Source organism: Canis aureus, chromosome 1 (assembly GCF_053574225.1).
Source record: "Canis aureus isolate CA01 chromosome 1, VMU_Caureus_v.1.0, whole genome shotgun sequence".
NCBI lineage: Eukaryota > Metazoa > Chordata > Mammalia > Carnivora > Canidae > Canis > Canis aureus.
Window position 1 is genome coordinate 87,465,927 of NC_135611.1, and position 18,685 is coordinate 87,484,611.

Consider the following 18,685-nt stretch of genomic DNA (forward strand, 5'->3'; position numbering starts at 1 on the left):
TATTTTCACTCATTTTCTCTCCTTTCCCTTTATTCCCTTTCACTAATTTTTATATTCCCCAAACGAATGAGACCATATAATGTTTGTCCTTTTCCGATTGACTTATTTCACTCAGCATAATACCCTCCAGGTCCCCCCACAACGAAGCAAATGGTGGGTATTTGTCGTTTCTAATGGCTGAGTAATATTCCATTGTATACATAGACCACAGCTTCTTTATCCATTCTCCCCCTTTTCTTATACCAATGACTGACTAGCACACACCCATCCCAGCCCACAGCTTGTCATGCTGGCTGGTTTGTATGTTGCCTATGGTGCTACAAGAACAGAGTTTCATGGTACAACAGGGATTATGTGGCCCACAAAGAACCTAAATTATTTGCCGTCTGGCCCTTTCGAGAAAATGTTTGCTGACTCCTACTCTCTGTCATGCTTTGTTGCTATTGTCGTCCAATGTGGACATTACAGGGGAAAAAATTGCTTTGGACATCTTTATAACAGTGAAATATGCATTTTTCCATTTTAAAACTTAGTTTCTACTTGTAAAAAAATCTGATTTCCGTTTTTAAAATTGAGTTAGGTACCAGTGGAAAGTTTTTGGTATATTCTATTTGAGTGAGATTTTTTTTTCTTTAATGATGAATTAGGAGAATAAGGTACTCCACCACTACATAAAGAACAACCACAGTTAGCATTACCCTTGTGGTTTCCTCTTGTTAGTATTCAAATTATATTCTTTCTAAACTACATCTGAAACAGGCTGGAAATATACCCTGTCAGGAGTTGCACTGTTGGGTGATGCACAAGATTTTAAAAAGATCCATATGGACAGTGTGGCCCAGAGCTACAAGTCTCTTTGGAACTAATTACCTTCTCAAATCAAAGGGTCCTGAAGATCATCTGTGACCTCATGTGAAAGCATCACTGTCTGACTTTACCTGCCACTTCCCTTTCTCGTAAACAAAAATGCTCGTGGTCCTGGTGGTAATATTTTTGTCTTTGGTAAAAAGTTCGTGGAAGATGTCTCACATTCTTGTCCCTATCAAATATTTCTCTCTAAAAAGGAGAAGTAAGAAAAAAGGAAAAATATATATAAGTAAGTCTAGAGAGAATAGAATTAAGAGAAATACAGGAGTGATATTTAAAGGGCTCAGTATGAATGTGAGTGAACTCAAGATTTAAAATAAGTCAGATGAAGGGTTGAAGTAGTGTCTGATGAGGAAGAAGGTTGAAGAAAGCTGAATTTTTAAAGTATCTCCTACATCAGAGCGATCATCTGTAACCAATGTATTTAGTCTTATGGAGAGTCTACAGCCTACCAGCTCCATGTCTCTCTCCTGCTTATCTGCCTACCAACTGTCCCCTTCTTCTTCTCATTCTCCCTTTATCCCCTTCTCTTTCTCCTACTTCTGTTTTTTCTTTCTTTTCTCTGTTCCCTTCTCCACTCATTCTTCAAACTCTAGAAGTCTCACCAGTACTTTATAGAAATTTTCTTTTCACATATTCCCCACAGAGCCCTCTCTCTTTTTTTTAAGTAATCTCTAGACCCAATGTGGGGCTCAAACTCATGACCCTGAAATCAAGGGTTGCATGCTTACTGACTGAGCCAGCCAGGCAGTCTCTTTTTTGACTGAATTCTTCTTAAGTCACTTCCTGAACTTCTCCTCTCAGTGACTTCCTGTTATCTGAAACTTAACAAATGAAAAAAAAAAAAAAATCTGGAAACCTTCTGACCACAAAGAAGATCATTTTAGGACTACAAATATATGGTTATAGGAGGAAAAAAAAAACTTTAGAAAATATAGAAAAGCAAAAAAAAAAAAAAAAAGAAAGAAAATATAGAAAAGCAAAAGGAAGAAAATAAAAATTAGCCACAGTTTCTGCTTCAGAGTATTTCCTACCGATTATGTCTATATGCATTTAAAATTTCTAATTATTCTTCACTTATTATTTTATGCCTGCTTTTCTCACATAAGAATATAAAGATATGTATATTTCTCTATGTAATTAGTCTTCTAAAAATTGATTATGATCATCATCAAATGGCATGAACCATAGTTTAATTAGCCTCCCATTGATGGACTTGTATTTCCAGTTTTTCTGTATTATAAATAAAGCTGCAATGAACATCTTTGTGTGCTCACATCTCCAGTGATGCCCTGAGAATAGAATGTGTGGGAGGGTTCCAGCTGCATGGAAAGAGGGGATGCACATTTTCAAGGCTGTCACTACATACTATTCTGTAGCCAAATTCCTACAGACAAGTGAAGGGACTTCTCCATCATGGTTTTAATGCTAAAGCTCAGTCTGATGTTCCATTTACTTGTTGCTTACCATACCACTTCCTTGGTTGAAGGTCATTAAGTAATTTATTGATTCTTGTGTCTGGGGAAACTCAGTATGTCACAGACCAGAGTTGGAAGATCAATCTTGGAAACAGCAGAAAAACAAGGAGAAGGGTAAGGATTCCATCCATGTTTGGCTTAAGTCATCCGGTTCATGCTTTGACTCCCCATGTATGTTCACATAACACATACTAGGTATTTTCAGGAAAAACGAAGATCAGATTGGCACTGCCCTCAAAGATTGACAGCCCAGGCTGTTGACCATAAACACGTCTCTGCTCTGACATCGCCCTGTGGGGAGAGAGAAGTCCTTAGGAGATGCAATGCTTACGTATTTACTTTTTTTAATAAGTATTTTTGCCTTGTTGATATTGGAGCGCTTTTCTCTCCCAATGTGTTCACTTATTTAGGTAATAACTACTGTTATTACCTGAAAAATTCAGTCTCAGGTGATGTTTGTAAGCCCCTTTTGTGTGAGCCAGAAATTCCAAGTTGGGCTACCGCAGGTAAAAAACAAACAAACAAACAAACAAAAAACAAAAACCACCATCCTGGTGTCACTGCTTTCAATCTGTATCCATTTGCTGGAATGCTCACTGCTCATCTCTTTTTCAAGGTAAATGGAAAAGTATAGGTTTCTAATCACACATTTGCAATTGCAAGGGAGGGGCCAAGGATGAGAAGCGCAATCAGGCAAATTTTATTATTTATTGACATTTTAGAAGTTGTGGAAAACCACTGGCAAAGCCCAACTTTATTCTCCTTGGGCTTATGTTCAGGGACCAAACCATTCTTTTGAAACATGCAGAGTTTTTATCAGTTCCTCTTTAAAGAAATGCTATCATTCCTTTCTTTGGGGAGGAAGGAACAATGCCCCTTGTGTGTTCGAACCACTCAGAGCGTTAATACACTGTTTCCTTAGAAGGGTTTGCTTTCCCGAGTTGAACTTTTCAGAACTCAGAACACCTTATCACACTTTCAGAAGCCTTCTCTCTGAAAATGGAAAAAGGAAAGGGGGGAGAGCCTGTCAGGACTTGTGCCAGTTAAATCCGATCTCTCCGGGGATTTGTTTTTCTTCTGGCGTCAGATTAGATGTTCAAATCAAGCAGTGTTTGAGGGCTGCAAGGGAATGTCCATGGGATTCTTAGTGAGGCTAATCCCAGAGCGGCACATTCCAAGGGACTAATCTACCCAAGTTCATTGCTTACTTGAAACGTCTCTTGGGGGAAGAGCTGGGCAAGTGGCTTTTTTTCCAGTGGGCGGTCATAAGAGCATTATTAACGGGATGACCAGCCCCAGACACAGCAAAATGAAAGCAACAGGAGCTGCTCGTGGGACTGCCTTTGCCACCACCCAGAGCCAGTGCTCAGGTAAAATGATTTCGGCTCATTTTCTTCTTGTTCAACCTCCCAATAGTGAATTGGGGGGACCTAGAGGAAGACCCAAGGAATACCCAGGTAGATGCCGAAGGAAAGCTACAGTCAAAAATGAACACTGGTATTCAGTCCCTTTGGGTCTGTGGTGTTTTGTTCTGATTAGGACAGAGTGTACGTTTCAAACAGGAGAGTCTCAAAATAAGGACATAGTGAAATTTCACTGGATTTGTTCTATAAAGTTAGGGAATTCTTTTTTTTCTTTCTCTCATCTTGTGATTACTGGTCTGGGTTGTTGTCGTCCTGTTACGTTACCCTCTTACAGGGTGATTGCAGTTGTAGTTTCCAAGATTTTCTGGAGACAGATTTAGTACATATTTGATGTATGTACTTGTAAACTATTCCTGCTTAGAGAAGTCCTTGATCTTGTAGCTAGTGGAGAGTTGGGAGTATGAAGTATCCGAGTAATGTGGGGAACTAATGTTTGTAGCAGAAGCTTTGTGAGAAAGAATTGAAACCTGACTAAATGAAATAACTTATTTTTTTCCCTTTGGAAAGCAATATTTACAGCTTCTGTTTGTTTCTATCATTTCTGTCCTTTATTGACTGTACGTTTTACTTTCAAAATTAGTACTTTATTCTTTGAGGGTAATCATTATACTTAATTCAAATGTGAATGTCCTCATTTTTGTTTTCAGTACGATGTCCTTTAATTATTAGCCTTTGAAACCACTTCCCTATTACACATCACACATGACTGATAATGCAGAAAGAAAGAAAATAGCCCATTACAAACTCAGTCATGGTGATGTGACCGTTCTACCTTTAGAAAAGAAAGTACAAAGCGATTTTCTAGGGTCTGATGGAAGCCATCTTTTCTAAGAGTACATGAGACTTTTGAAGCCTATTTAAAAAGAAAAGATTTTAGGGCAAACCTGTCTGTTGAAGTTTTGCATTAGAAGAGAATTAAAGGGTCAGTGAGAAACATGGCATGTCAAAACTATTTCATGCTTTCAAACAACAAGGATAGCCATTCTGAGCTAACTTACTTGGATATTGAAGCCAAGTATGAAGCTCATGCAGAGCAGTTCAAAGCCTTTGGACAAAAGCGAAGGGAATTAGTTTAAGGAACAAGTTAAACCATGATTATACATCAAATTTGCCCGCTTCCAAGAAAATAATTTTAAAAATCTATTATCTACCCACACTGAAGAGCTGAATAAAAGCACAGTACAGCAAAGCCCACAGTAGAGCATAATCAATTATGCACGATATTTTGTAGAATTCCTAATTCATGTGTTATACATGTAGTCTTTCTATTATGTATTCTGCTTTTCTTTTTCAAAAAAAAAAAGAGAATTCAATTCAATTATGGATGTTGGAAAGATTTTTATATTACATTTGTTCCCCACCCCCTTCCAATTTCCCATACCTTGGCAAGGGAAATGGTTAATCTGCTAGTAATAAGAGATGGAAATTGATCTTGTTTCCTTTTGGTAACAGTGAGATAGGTTTTTCACCATTAAGAAGGTAACTAAGTTGCTGAACTGACACAAGTCAAGATATTTTATTTTAAAAAATTAACAAGTTGGCAATATCTATGTAGTAATTCTCAGTAAAACTCCCAGTGCCTTCCAGGTTGAAACTGGGATCTGTGAGTGAGACAAATGATCAAGGTATCCTTGGAATATCTAATTCATCTGTCATGGTCCCCCGGGTTCTCAAGTTAGGAATCTGTTGGAACTGCATTTCTTTGTTAGAGCCATTATAATGATTCCCCCCTTCCTTTACTTCTTGCTCCTCTTACAATGTCTTCCTGATGTCACACCCCAGTCCTTTATCCTAAGGAGTGAGATAGAAGACATAGCAGAATATGTTTTACTTCACGTGTGGAGACAGAAGAGGGGAAAGAGGAGGGAAAGATGCGAGTATGAATTGGGTCTAAGGCATGCCTCTAGGAGTTCAACACTGTCCATAAACCAAGGCACTCCCAGGCATGCCCCGATGGCACTGCCCAGATTAAGGGCATTTACTATCAACAATATATAACTTGGAAAGGCAGGTTAGCAGAGTGGGTAAGGGTGTGAACTCTATAGTCAGACTGCATAAGGTCAAACTCTGGCTTTAACATGTACCTGCTGAATCTCTCAGCCTCAGTTTCTTCAATGGTAAAATGGGTGTAACAGAAGTCCTTTCCTCATAGGGTTCTTAGGAGGACCCATGGAGATAATACACATAGGGCACTTTCCAGGCACATGATGAGCCCTTCATAAATGTGAAATATCCTTGGAGCCTATCATCCCCAATGCAAAGAGAAATCAAACCAGGTCAGGTCAGTTATAGTAGATTCATAGTGCTCTTGTCTGAACCTGCATCTGAACTTTTAGTACCAGAACCAACCCAGCACTGGCCCCTTCCCTTGAAGTGAAACATGGTACCCAAATACTAATGATAACAACTTGATGTGTCAGCTATTATTATTGTGCCCATTTTATAGATGAGAAAAACTGAGGACCACAATAATAATGTGACTTTGTCCATACCGTGGAGTTCCACTCATGCCACTTTTTCTACTGGCAAACCTCATGCTCTATCCATGACACTGCCATTCCTTCTTTCTCTCTGGGAGAGTTGATGGGCACTCACCCAAATTTGCAGATGCTTCCCCAAAAGAAACTTCTGAATTCTAGCCAAAGTAGGCCACAAAGAAGAAAGGAAAGGGCTTTCTCCCTTTTCTGCTCCCCGAGGTGTAGGGAACGTTGGTTTCAGATGTCCAGTGAGGAATATTTTTACCATCTTTCTGCCAAGAGATGTTATCAATGAAGGTATTCAGTGTCTAGGAAAAATCACAGCCTATGAATAGTTTAACTTACAGGCTTTTCACAAAGATAAAGCCTGGTTTATCTATGCTGCTCAGCTCATTTCTGTGGCAAAGATGCAGCCACTAACTTTTCCTATATATTTGAGAAGAAAAATCTTTGTGATTAGACACTGGGGCATTCTTCATGCCCAGCTGACAAACAGAACTCCAAATGTTAACTTTGTGGTTAGAGGGTGCAGAGGTCCACCTGGATCCAGGGATCTGAGGCAGGATATGTGCTCCTCTTCATGTGGACGATGCATAAACACTGAGAAATTATGTGACCCAGTTGTGATCATGACTGAAACGGGATGCAGCTCCTTTGTGCTCCTCAAGCTTCCCTGCCTTGCTACTCTTACAACATTCTTTATCATATGAGATAACTACTGCCTTCAGTGCTGCATGTTTGCATAGGCTCCATCATGAGAGAGGAGGGAGATGGGAGACTAAGGGTTGAGAGCAAACCAGACCTTCACACAGTTTATATAGATGTTTGAGTCCTTGACAGAATCAGAATCAATTATCGCCAACATATGGGGGTTTGTAACAGTTAACACTGGTCACTGAGGCCAACTAAACAGCTAAATTGCACTTTGGCCCTGTATCTTTCAAGAGTATGAATTTAGTCCTGATACTGTGTTAGAGAAAAGATAATACCATATGGAAATAACTTGACAGGGTGCTTTAACAACTTCCGTATTAAATGCTTAGAGAAGGGATCTTCTGAGCAGCTTGCAGGATCTCATGGGAGACTCCTCTGCTATTTTAAAAGCTAGTAAAGAAAGAGGTAAAGGACTACGGGATGGGCACTATGCTTTGGAACAAAGATGGTACAGTTTGCTGGAGCTTCCTTTGTCCTTCTGGGAACCTAATCTTAATGGCCGGACTTCCTGGTGGACAATCCCAACAGTGCCTATTCTAAGAAGCTGTGTTTCCTATGCTTAAAGACATGTGGAATTTAAAAAAGAAAAGAAAAAGTGCTATCTTTCTTCCTTCCAAAGGCATCAATTACCTGTGAAGTTCTAAACTGTGATGAAGACATTTATCTTCCTATGCTTCCATTTCCTTTTCTCCTTCTGTGTTTAAGCACTGTTAATTAGGATTTTAGGAAAAGCATTATGATGGATTAGGGCTCTTGAGTTGTATAATTCTCTTACCATTTCTTTCCCTCTTTTTTTTTTTTAAAGAGAGAGAGTAGGAGGAGGGGTAAAGGGAGAGGGAGAGAGAGAATCTCAAGCAGGCTCCCCAAAGAGGAGCCCAAAACAGGCCTCAATCTCAGGACCCTGAGATCATGACCTGAGCCAAAATCAAGAGCTGGATGCTCAACTGACTGAGCCACCCAGGTGCTGCAATTTCTCTTTCTTTCTACAAGGAAAATCAAATGGAAGTGCTAGCCATGAGAACTTCGTATTTATTTACATATATTTCCTCCCACCGCTGAATATTTGTTATGTACAGAGCTATAAGCATACTGTTCTGTGTTTTTCATTTCCTCCGTAAATAGTATTGTTTTTCTGACCTTTAAAAATCATTAAGAATTTGTGTATGGTTCCATCACTAACATTTTTCTTTAAGATCATTTTCTTTGACTCAATATTATAATGTTAACCTAATCAACAGGTTCTGGCAGCAATTGATTTTGTTATATGCCGTGTTTATGTGTGAAGTAACTGCAATTTCATTTCAGTTTATGAGATACTAGTCTATTACATGATTATGAAATTTTACTTTCTAGTCAAAAGTACTTGGAGGTTATGTTCACCTTTCTTCTTTTGTTTTGTTTTTTTTTTTTTTTCCAGGCTCAGAAATCCTGGATAGAAAGAGCATTTTATAAGAGAGAATGTGTTCACATCATACCCAGCACCAAAGACCCCCATAGGTAATCTTGCTGTTTCTATAATGAAGTGAGAACACAGAGTAGCATTTACAGGAACAAAATTACAATAGTAACACTATCCATTGCAAGGGATCCAAAGTCAAAGATCATTTTATTTTATCTTTGCTGGGCATCTCTGAAGCAATCTTAGATGTATACACCACATAATATGCTATGCCTACAGTTAATTCTCTAAGAGCCTGTACAAAATAACAGAGATACGCCACTGGGAAGGAATTAATCACTGTCTATAAGTGGGTTATACGTATTTTTAGTATGGTTACTGATTTTTAAGCATTTCATCGAAATGCTTAGTTTGTACCAATATTCTCTGCTATAATGAAAAAGAGATTTTTAAATAAAAGACTCCTAATAGATTACTAATTAGACTGACCTTCAGATTCCCATCCAAGCACATTTTTTAGTAACTACTTACCTTATCTTCAATATCCTAGTTACCTCTCTGATTTTGCCTTAAAGGCTGGCAGCATCTGAGATAGAAAGTTTTCAGGATGCAGTAACATATGAATGTCTGAAAATGCCTTTATGAAAAGGCAACATAATCAAGCAATTTAAAATACAGCTTATCGAGTCATATAGACTAGCTACATAACCTTGAACAAATTTCCTAACCTTCAAAAATGCAATTTTTTACTCATAAATTGAATGTGACACTGTTAGTATTTAATAACTGATAACTGTTTTACTATTAATTACTATTACTATTAATAGTTATAATAGTGTCTCAAAGTATGAAGGATATGTATTGCTATTATTACTAATAGTTATAATAGTGGTAGCAGAAAAGTATGAAGGACATTTTCATGATGTGAGGAATGAATTCTGTTTTCAGATATCTTGTGACTAACATTTTCATCATTTCTTCAGGAACACTTAAGCTTTAGGTTTTTATTCTCAGAATTGGCTATTTGACAGTGAATGTCAATTGAGGAAAGACAAGTTAGGTTGTGACTCACATATGAGTGAGAGTCCTTATTTAAATGTGCATGTTAAAATTCTTCCCTCAAAGTTATGCCATGGCTTTCATGCAAGATTTGATAGAGGGGAGGAGTGAGAGGTAGAAAAATCTATAGGGCTTTTGTTCGCAGGTTCCGATCCTGAACCATATGGCAGGTCTGAAAGGGGTGGGTGGAGAAGGCTGGGAGGCATGGTATAGCTTATCCAGCTAAAGGAAAATGAAGAGCAGGGTGGTGTGTGTGTGTGTGGGGGGGGGTAGGAGGAGGAGGGAGGGTGGGCAGAAAAGAAAATTTGTGTGTCAGGTAAATCTTGAGTTCACTATTTGCCTAGTATAGCCACATTGTGGGATTTTGCCTGAGGAATGACTGGCTCGCTATGGTCTGTAGATTTCTCTGGCAGCTTGCCTTAGTGGGTGATCCCATAATGGCAGATACAGGGATTCACTTTGACCTTTTCTACTGCAGGTGTTGCTGTGGGCGTCTAATAGGCCAGCATGTGGGCCTCACTCCCAGTATCTCCGTTCTTCAGAATGAGAAAAATGAAAGTCGCCTCTCCCGAAATGACATCCAGTCTGAGAAGTGGTCCATCAGCAAGCACACTCAACTCAGCCCGACGGATGCTTTTGGAACCATTGAATTCCAAGGAGGTGGCCATTCCAACAAAGCTATGGTAATCAGAAAACCATTTAGTCGCTTCCCAAATTCTTTCTCACAGCCTGCAAAGGAGAGGTGAAGAGCTGGAGATTTAGTCTTTGGGCTTTATCCCACCTTTGCCAGATCCAGGCTGGGCAACCGGCTCTGATGACCTGGCCCCTATGCCTCTCTGCTCTCCTTTATAGAATGGGAGAAAGAAAAGCTTCCTCCCAGGATTTTTAAATAATTAGTATGATATCAGATGCAGTGACTATTGTTATTATTAATAATAACAAGTAACTTTCTATAGTGATCCACTTCTATTATGTTACTCTCTGGGTCTCATCTTTATGGCATGTTTTTCTGTCTCCTTTGATTGAAAAAAAAAATTTTTAGGTTTCTGTTTTGTTCTATTGGTAACTAGGACTTCTCTCAATTCAAGGTAGAAATGATCATCCCAGACTGTTTCCTTCCCTGTTCTAACAGAGATCTTGCCATCTAAAGTGAGTGCTTTTGCTCCAAGCAGCTGTGTTCAATAATGTTCTCAGTAGAAGAGCTCCATATGAAAAGGGTTTTGTTTGGAACAGTGGCTTTAGGAAATAATACAAATTTTACTTCTAAGAGTTGTTGCTTCTAAATTTCAGCTTTCATCATGAACCTCTCCCTACTTGGCTGACAGATTTTTTTTTCCAGGAGAAAAGTACACCATATGTTTTTGGAAATTCTAGAAATGCTATATTTCAACAAGCTTGCTTCTAACAGAGTTAGTGGAGAGTGGAGCAGTTGGAGGTGGCTGCTCTAAGGCACAGCATGAAGTTCTTTGAGTGTGGAGAGGAAATTTTGCTTAGAGAAGCATACTGCAAAATGTAAGGGAAGTCACTTCATACTAGTCACAGGCTAAAAATGTGCAAAAAAGCCACCTCCCTCCCTCTCTTCTCTCTTCCCCTTCCCCTCTATTCCCCCACTCTTATAGGATTTTCTTCACTAAGAATGGCTGACTAAGGTAGTCTCCTAGTTTTTTTCCGAGAAAATCAATTCTGAGCTATGTGTTAGGGTACAAATAGTTTTGAGCAATGTATTGGAAAGAAGAGGAGGCTATGTGCAGCCCCCAGTAAGGCCTGGGGAAAAACATGGTGGGGGGGGGAATTAGTCTTGGCATATACAGAACCAAGGGCAATGGAAATTTGGCAACGTCCTCCTCCACCCAAGGGATGTATTCACCTACACAAAGTCATTAAGGGTTCCCAACTCAGCATAATTTCCTTTCACAGTATGGGATCCAAACCATATACACTGGGGATCCCCCAGGAAATCATGCATTAATTAAAAGTCATGCAAGTTCACTATAAGAAAAGTGCTGCCAAAAAAAAAAAAAGCAAATGTATGAAAATGGATCCACAGAGAGCCAAGAATATGAGATGATATGAGATAAGATGAGATGAAATGAGAATATGATAATGTTGCAAGTGAAGTGTACCCCCCAAAAAAGAGAATGTGCTACAGATGAGAAAGTGGCTTGGGATGCAGGAATGGTGCCACCAAGCTTTGTGCCCCATGTTGCATAGCTGATATATGATGTCTGTATTCTATGACATTTAATGGCAGAGGACAAACTCAAATAGGCACACCTGTCACTCTGTTCTGGAAGTGTGAATACATATGACATGGAACTTTGATAGCCTTCCCAAAGCCCCATGTACCTTGATGAAACTCCAAACTACCTGTTGACGGGTCAGGTTAGGACAGGTCAGCTACATATTTGTAGATCCCAGTGTAAAATGAAAATCAAGGCCCCCTCCTGGGGCAGGGAAAGCAATCCCCCGTTCCTACTGCTGTCAACCCCAACTCACAGTGGACAAATAATAGTCAAAGGAATTGCCATCTCTGTAGTGGGGCATGCACGGTATCCGGTGTGGGTGAGACTTTCCCCCCTCTCACCTAAGAACCTCACCATGGCACTGCCAGCCAAAAGCAGAGACAGCTACTTCCTTGCTCTGTCCTAAGATGCTACAGGGAATATACCCAGCTTTGCCTCTCCCCTCGCCTGCACTCAGATCCCAGTCAGGGATAGTGGGTAATGATAGAAGAAAATCTCTATTGCTGCCTCAGGTGAGAATGGAGTGGGAAGGCTAGACTGACTGAGACACCAGACATGGGAGCAGGTGGCTGGGATCCCCTGTGCCAGGGAGGCAGCAGGAGGTGGGATGTGGGACCTTGGACCACCTGTGAGCTGAGGATCCAAGCCCTCTGCACATACTCTACCATCCCATCACACTTGACTTACAAAACACATTCAAGGATAAAATTGTTGAGATTTTCAAGACAGCAAGTGTAGAGCATTAAACTGTAAACAGTGCCTTTCTGAGCAGTATGACCATGCTGCTTGTACGCCCGTGAAGCTGGCACTGAGATTAGGTCTTGCATGTCCTAGATGGTCTCGTTGCAAACACTATGAGGAAAAATCTTTCTTTCAGAGTCTAATCAGTCAAATGAGGACCAGTTTTCCTTCTTCTTCTTCTTCTTCTTCTTCTTCTTCTTCTTCTTCTTCTTCTTCTTCTTCTTCTTCTTCTTCTTCTTTTATTTTTTGTACAACCAAATATTTAGCAAGTGAGCGTCCCCGCTATGCACACACAATGAACGTTTTGTCCACTTTGAATACTTGGCCTTGAATTGTTCTGGTTCTCGTGTCTAGACAAAGGGGTGGAGCTGACAAGTGGTCAGATGTCTTGTTTTATCAGGCAGGATGGTGATTTTGTGCCAATCTGTGCCTTCTTTACTTTTTGCCCTCTCCAACAAACTGGCATGCAGTTTGGACAAAGGGAAAAATCATCAATTACTGTCTGTTAAAGAATGTCAGTCTTCAGATGGGGAAGGCATGGTTAAATATTCACCATGACTGAAACAGGTCAACTAACTTAATGTGCCTGATCCCAGGTTATTCTATTCAGCTAGGCTTAAAAAATACTGAATAATCTCGATCTATCTGTTTTATAGACAAGGCAACTGGAGCCCAGAGAAGTTAAATTCTTCTGTGAGAGTTATTTGATTATTTCATGACAAAGAGAATTCTTGAATTCAGGCTCCTTAGGATTTGCTGTCAGCTCTGTTTCTTCTCTGTCATGTATGCTTGGTATAGACTCTAGGAGATGATTTGGGGGGAAGCTAATTACTGTTATATTTCTCGCTCTCTTATAAGGGTTTTGAACACTTTGCAGAAGTATACAGTTACTATTATTTGATGAGGTTAATTAAACTCAAAAGCTCTGAGCAGGAGGAGGTCTTTGTAAAATTACATCCTAGGTTAATAGAACCATTTTCTGAGCCTTTCCCAGCACTTTGTGGTATTCTGTTCTCAATTTCCAGGCCCAACAACCCTGGGAAAGTTCAGTAGCAATGGACTCAACATCTCTCTCACTTTGCAAAGAATCATGATCCAGGAAGGAGACACTCGTAGCTGACAGTGAATGAGGGATCCTCACTCCCTTCTCTTCTCAACACCAAGCCATGTCCTACCAAACTGCATGCTCCAAATGCCATTCCTGGGCTATTGGAGGACCTGGCAATTCATTCAGGTGCCTTATAAAAGTCAGAACATCAGTACCAAGGAAGAAGATAGTAAGATACCAAAGCTCTGGGTTAGACATTGTCTGAGTAGAGCCAGTTCCAGGCAACTTTTTAAAACTGACATAGAGGACCATAGCAGGCTGGCCCCGCAGCACACATTAGGTCCTCTCTCAAAGGCTCTTCTTTATCTGGGGCTACAGCTGTAAGTTATCTAGAAAAAGTGACAGTGCTGGACTTGATTATACAGAGTCTTATTTGCTACTAATCATCTCTTCCAATTAATGCTGAGCTGACTTGTACACCAGGTAAGTATAACTTAATTAAGGACTTGGATTTAAACCTCTCAAGTCATTCACATGTAATTATCTTCAGGTTTTTCCTTGCTATTCACTGTTTATTAGATCAAGTTGAACCCCTTATTATAGTTTTTATATCATTTAGGTAATTGTTCCTCTGCCTCACTGTCACACTTAAAGCCCTAACTATTGAGCCTTCCAGGATTAAAGCCTTATTCTCTGAGCATTGCCAGTGGGTCAGGAGAATAGAGGTAGGGGAAGCTCCGGTGAGTGGGGAGGTCTGCTGGCAGCACCACAGCATCAACAGTCTCACACTTTTAAAATGCTTTGGGATTGAATTCGATTTTTTAAAAACTGTCTTTCTTTGAATTAGGCATATTTAATCTGGGAATCATCACCAACTGACACATGCCAAATTTGAAACTAAATGAATCCCCTTTCCCAAAACAAAATAGCTACTCACTAGACTGTGGCTAACGAAGCAGCTTTACATAAGCATGGTAAGGTATTTGAGGGGTTTGGTAATTGTTCCATTTCCACTTTCCACCTTTTAATCTTTAGGCCACTGAATCAGCAGTACCCTTGAGAAGCCTTTCTGAAAATGAGAATAAAACTAGAGTTTATCACTTAAACTTCTGGTCCCAATCATAGACCTATAGGAAAGGAAGGAAAGAATCAACCCTCCTCAAAGAAATCTATCTTACCTTTAGGAAATTCCTATCTCTTTGCCTCTAGAAAATTTTATGCTAAACAATTCTGGCAGAAAAATGTAGTGAGTCCCCCCTATGACCTATTTATATGCTCAGTGAAGTTTTATATTTCTAAACCTTTAGGTTTGACTTATCAGCCAGCAGTTGTCACCTGAAAGTACCTGGTATCTAATGCTGAGGAATCACAAAAACAATATAGACTAAATTGCAATGGCATTTTCATTTCCAAAGTTTTGTGGGTCATCAAACTAGGAATGCAATAGCCAGTGACACCACACATTTGCTTTCCAAGTATTTTCCTTCTAGGGAACTTTCACGTGCTTTAAGCCACCATAAGTATTAAACTCTCACTGTAAAACTAATGACTCCAGGGACTCAGAAAGCTGATATCAGCAAAATTGTGTTAGCAGTTTGATATGACGTGTCCTCCTTGGCCAAAGATTTAATTAAAGGTAGTCATTTTAAAATGTGGCCTACAAAGAATTAAAAAAATGAAATGATGCTTATCACATCTCTCAACAGAGAAGAAAATGGGCCAAATTTCCCCCTCCAGCCACAGAAGAAAAGCACTAGAAATAAGTGTTCAAATAGAGTTAGCAATGGTATTTCCCTTATTCCAAACAAGCACTACGTTCAAACTGATAATTTTCCAGAATTAAAAATGGCTTTACAGTATTAGGAAGAGGATTTGTCATTTTACCGTTTCCAGGAGCTTAGCCAGATTTATCATTCTGCAGTTCTTTTACATTTTCATTTAAAATCTGGGCAGAGTTAGGGGGATAAAAATTTAGGGCTAAAGAGGTGACTCATTCATTATCAGAGCCAAATTGTTCCACCAGCTCTCAAATTCAGAATTCCAAAGGAAGATTGTTATTATATTATATTTTAATTAAACAGCCTCAGCCTATTCTAAGTAGTAATGACTATCCCCCCCCCACACACACACACACACACGTGTGCACGCACAGCCATGGCCCACCCTGGGTGTTATTATAAAGGCAGAACAACGCTGTCTGGTCTATGATGCATCTGTGACTTCCCAGTTTAGTACAGAGTGAGGCCATGGTCAAATCAAGTCCTGTTTTGATAAGTGAATAGTAATATTACTAATGATAAAGTAGTAAGAATGGCTTTAGAAAAAACTTCAGTGAAGTCATCTGCTACACAGAAAGGCCTTTAGCATTGGCAGAGCAAAAACTCAAGCTTTGGCTACCGAAGCCATGTGCCATTCAAATTAAATAATTTTCTAATTTCTAATTCTAGTTTTCTAATAGAGTTTCACAAAGCTTAATTTAGTGGTTTGTGTTTGGAACTCAAAAATCATGCTGTATGCATTGGCCTCCAAAGCACCTAAGAACAGATCAAATAATATATTTCGACTAGAGTGAACCCCTATTTTATATAGAGCATTCTTGAAGTGCTGTTCTGGGTGTCATTAGCTCTCTCCACATTAGCTCTCCCCTGCCAGGCAAAGCCACTAATGATAGAAAGGAAAAGAAGAAGATTATTCTAGGCTTGGGCAACTTATTGGAGCTCAGTTTATCTCTAGAAATTATAAATTGAGGAGCTAAAGTCATGTGGATGAGGGATGGGTTAGGCAACCTGGAGCCAAGGTAGCATTTTCGCTCTTGACAGGTACTTGTATATAGATAAACACCTGCAGCAGTCACTCCCCAGATAACTCAGAGTTGAGAAACAAAGTGCTCCTTTAACATATCTGCTGAAGATTTAAAGGCAAGTTATTCGGATCCTGTTGTACACAGACGTCACTTATAAGGTGTTTGTAACCTTCATTAAATTTACATGTATTGGTTTTTCAGCCATAACAGGCGATTTTCCTTAATTTAATCTTCACAGGGTCATGTGAGGTGGTCAGGATCAGCCTCATTTCACAAGAGAAGGCACTGAAATTGGCCAAATGACTTAACAGCACCAGTGTCCGAGCTAGAGTGTGATGCTGCTGATGATTGAAAAATCTATAAATGGAAGCACATGTCACCACATCAGATTACTGCCCAAGTGACAAAATTTAGTATACCCATCAGGAAGATTTCTTGTTATTTGTAAGGTGATCCCTTAGCAATTAATGAGCTCACAAGTAGATGGTCAAAATTGCTTATCTTGACAACCAAAATAGCTCCTAATTTCAAATCACATTGACCGTTTATTAATTGCTCTGGGGTCAGCCATTTATGACTTTAAAGCTGCTGATTCAGCACGTGAGTTAGCTGTTACAATGCAAGCACCTGGAGAGTTCCCTGACTAACCTGCTTTTTATGGATGTAAGAATCTAATTTAAAAATTGACATGTTCAGATAATTGTGTCATGTTATCACATTGTTTTAATTAGCCTCTTATCTCCCAAATGGTTTACTGAGTTACTAAACCATAACAATGACAAAAACAACTGATTCACATAAATTCTTCTTTTAAAAAAAAAAAAAACTTGCCTTTTATTCTCCAAGGGATTACATTTTTGGAGATAATTTGGGTAGCTGAAAATGGCAGAGTTTTCCTATTCACTGTCTCCTGGGTAATTCCTCCAGTATCTCCTCCATTTTTCTCTGTGGTTTTCATGTAAAATATTGAGTGTTCTTTCTACCCTTTGGCCCAGTGAGAAACACAAGACAGCACTTAGAAAATTCTCTTTGGTCTGGGAAAGAGTTGTAATCCTTGCCTCTCATGCAGTCTCTGGGGAGCTAGTCAGAAATGCAAAACCACAAGCCCCACCCCAGACCTCCTGGATTGGAACCCACATTTTTGTCAAGATTGCCAGGTGAGTTGTGTGCATTAAAGTCTGAGAAGCACAGCTCCACCAGAGAATTTCCCGTGCAGTAGTAGCTTTAGTAATGGACTAGATGAGTGGTTGATTATGAGACAGCTAGCTCTGAGGCCCCAGTCACTCACTTTCCCTGGGGTCTCCCTGTCCTTCTCTGTGAAGCAGAAGAATTGAACTAGATGATTTCTAGTTCCCATGATTGCTAAGATATTTCTAAGTTCTCTTTGATTTCTAAGATTGACTACTTCATAGCCAATACGGAAAGTTTTATCACAAATCACAGTCAGGTCAAACATGGTCCCTGTCCTCAAAGATCTTTCAACATGGGCAGATAAAACTGACACATGCAAAAAACAACCAGGGAAAAACCCATCCAATTGGGTTAGTTTGATTGTTATGTTGCATTGATATGAGCTTGCATTCTCAGTAAAAGCCTTTAAAAGATGAGAATCATTTCTGTAGACGAGAAAGGGAGGAACTAGGTATTCTAGGACTTAGGGAACAGCATTAGCCAAATGCAGAGAGAAGTGGGAAACACTTCTAGGTGGAGTCAAGCCAAAGTGGAGAGGACCATGACAGGCAGAAGGAGAGTTTACATATAATGAAACACTTTGAGATATAGTGTGATCCAAAAGGAATTGGAGAAACAACTATTTCTGTCAGTGTCTTGCTGAGGGCATGGGGTCGAGAAGCCTATGGAGACTGTTGCTATAATCCAAATGGACATCTTAGTAAAGAGAATTTATTCCTACAGTGGCAACTGAAGGAATAGAGGGAAAGACCTGGTTGAGAACACTCTTTTCAGAAATGGTTCTCTAGAACTTTGAGACTGCTTGTAGGTGAAAGGAAAGGAGAAAGAGAGAGGGACATTATCACTTTGTGGTCAAGAGTAAGGACTCTGGAGTCTGAAGACCTGGGCTATGGACCCCATCATTACCACTGTCATTTGAACTTGAGAACCTAAAAAAAAAAAAAAAAAGAACTTGAGAACCTGATGGATCCTTTCTGTCTGCAAGCTGTGAAATGTGAATGATATCAACCTCCTCCTTACTGAGAGGAGTCATGAAATAATGTATGTGCTGGAGCATAGAATATACACAAAGGTCTTGGTTTGAGATTTGGGGTTTGTTTTGTTTTGTTTTGTTTCTCAATAGAGTTAAGGACCTGAGAGCAGAGAAAAATACATGAAGAGGGCCCACCAGTAATGTAACCTTATACAAATCAGACAACAAGTGCCTCTGTTTCCCTATCTGTAAGACAGAGGTGGGGACA

At 39.6% G+C, this 18,685-nt stretch overlaps 1 protein-coding gene and 1 long non-coding RNA gene across 13 annotated transcripts in view; one reads left to right on the forward strand and one right to left on the reverse strand.

Moving 5' to 3' along the window:
• The window catches only part of TRPM3 (transient receptor potential cation channel subfamily M member 3), a 500,214-nt gene that overhangs the window by 241,480 nt on the left and 240,049 nt on the right, over positions 1-18,685 (forward strand). For all 10 annotated transcript variants that reach the window (XM_077907028.1, XM_077907033.1, XM_077907040.1 and 7 more), the window contains exons 2-3: positions 8,378-8,457; positions 9,897-10,101. In XM_077907028.1, the coding sequence (XP_077763154.1) occupies positions 8,378-8,457; positions 9,897-10,101 (285 nt within the window). The remainder of the gene's footprint in view (positions 1-8,377; positions 8,458-9,896; positions 10,102-18,685) is intronic.
• Positions 1-18,685, reverse strand: part of LOC144319287 (uncharacterized) — a 130,085-nt gene that overhangs the window by 25,520 nt on the left and 85,880 nt on the right. The window contains exons 3-4 of one of the 3 annotated variants that reach the window (XR_013385168.1): positions 2,335-2,636; positions 896-1,056 (exon numbers count right to left, since the gene is read on the reverse strand). The exons of the other annotated variants lie outside the window; for them this stretch is intronic. This is a non-coding gene — a long non-coding RNA (uncharacterized LOC144319287). Of the gene's footprint in view, positions 1-895; positions 1,057-2,334; positions 2,637-18,685 lie in introns of those variants that run through there. 3 annotated transcript variants of the gene reach the window in all.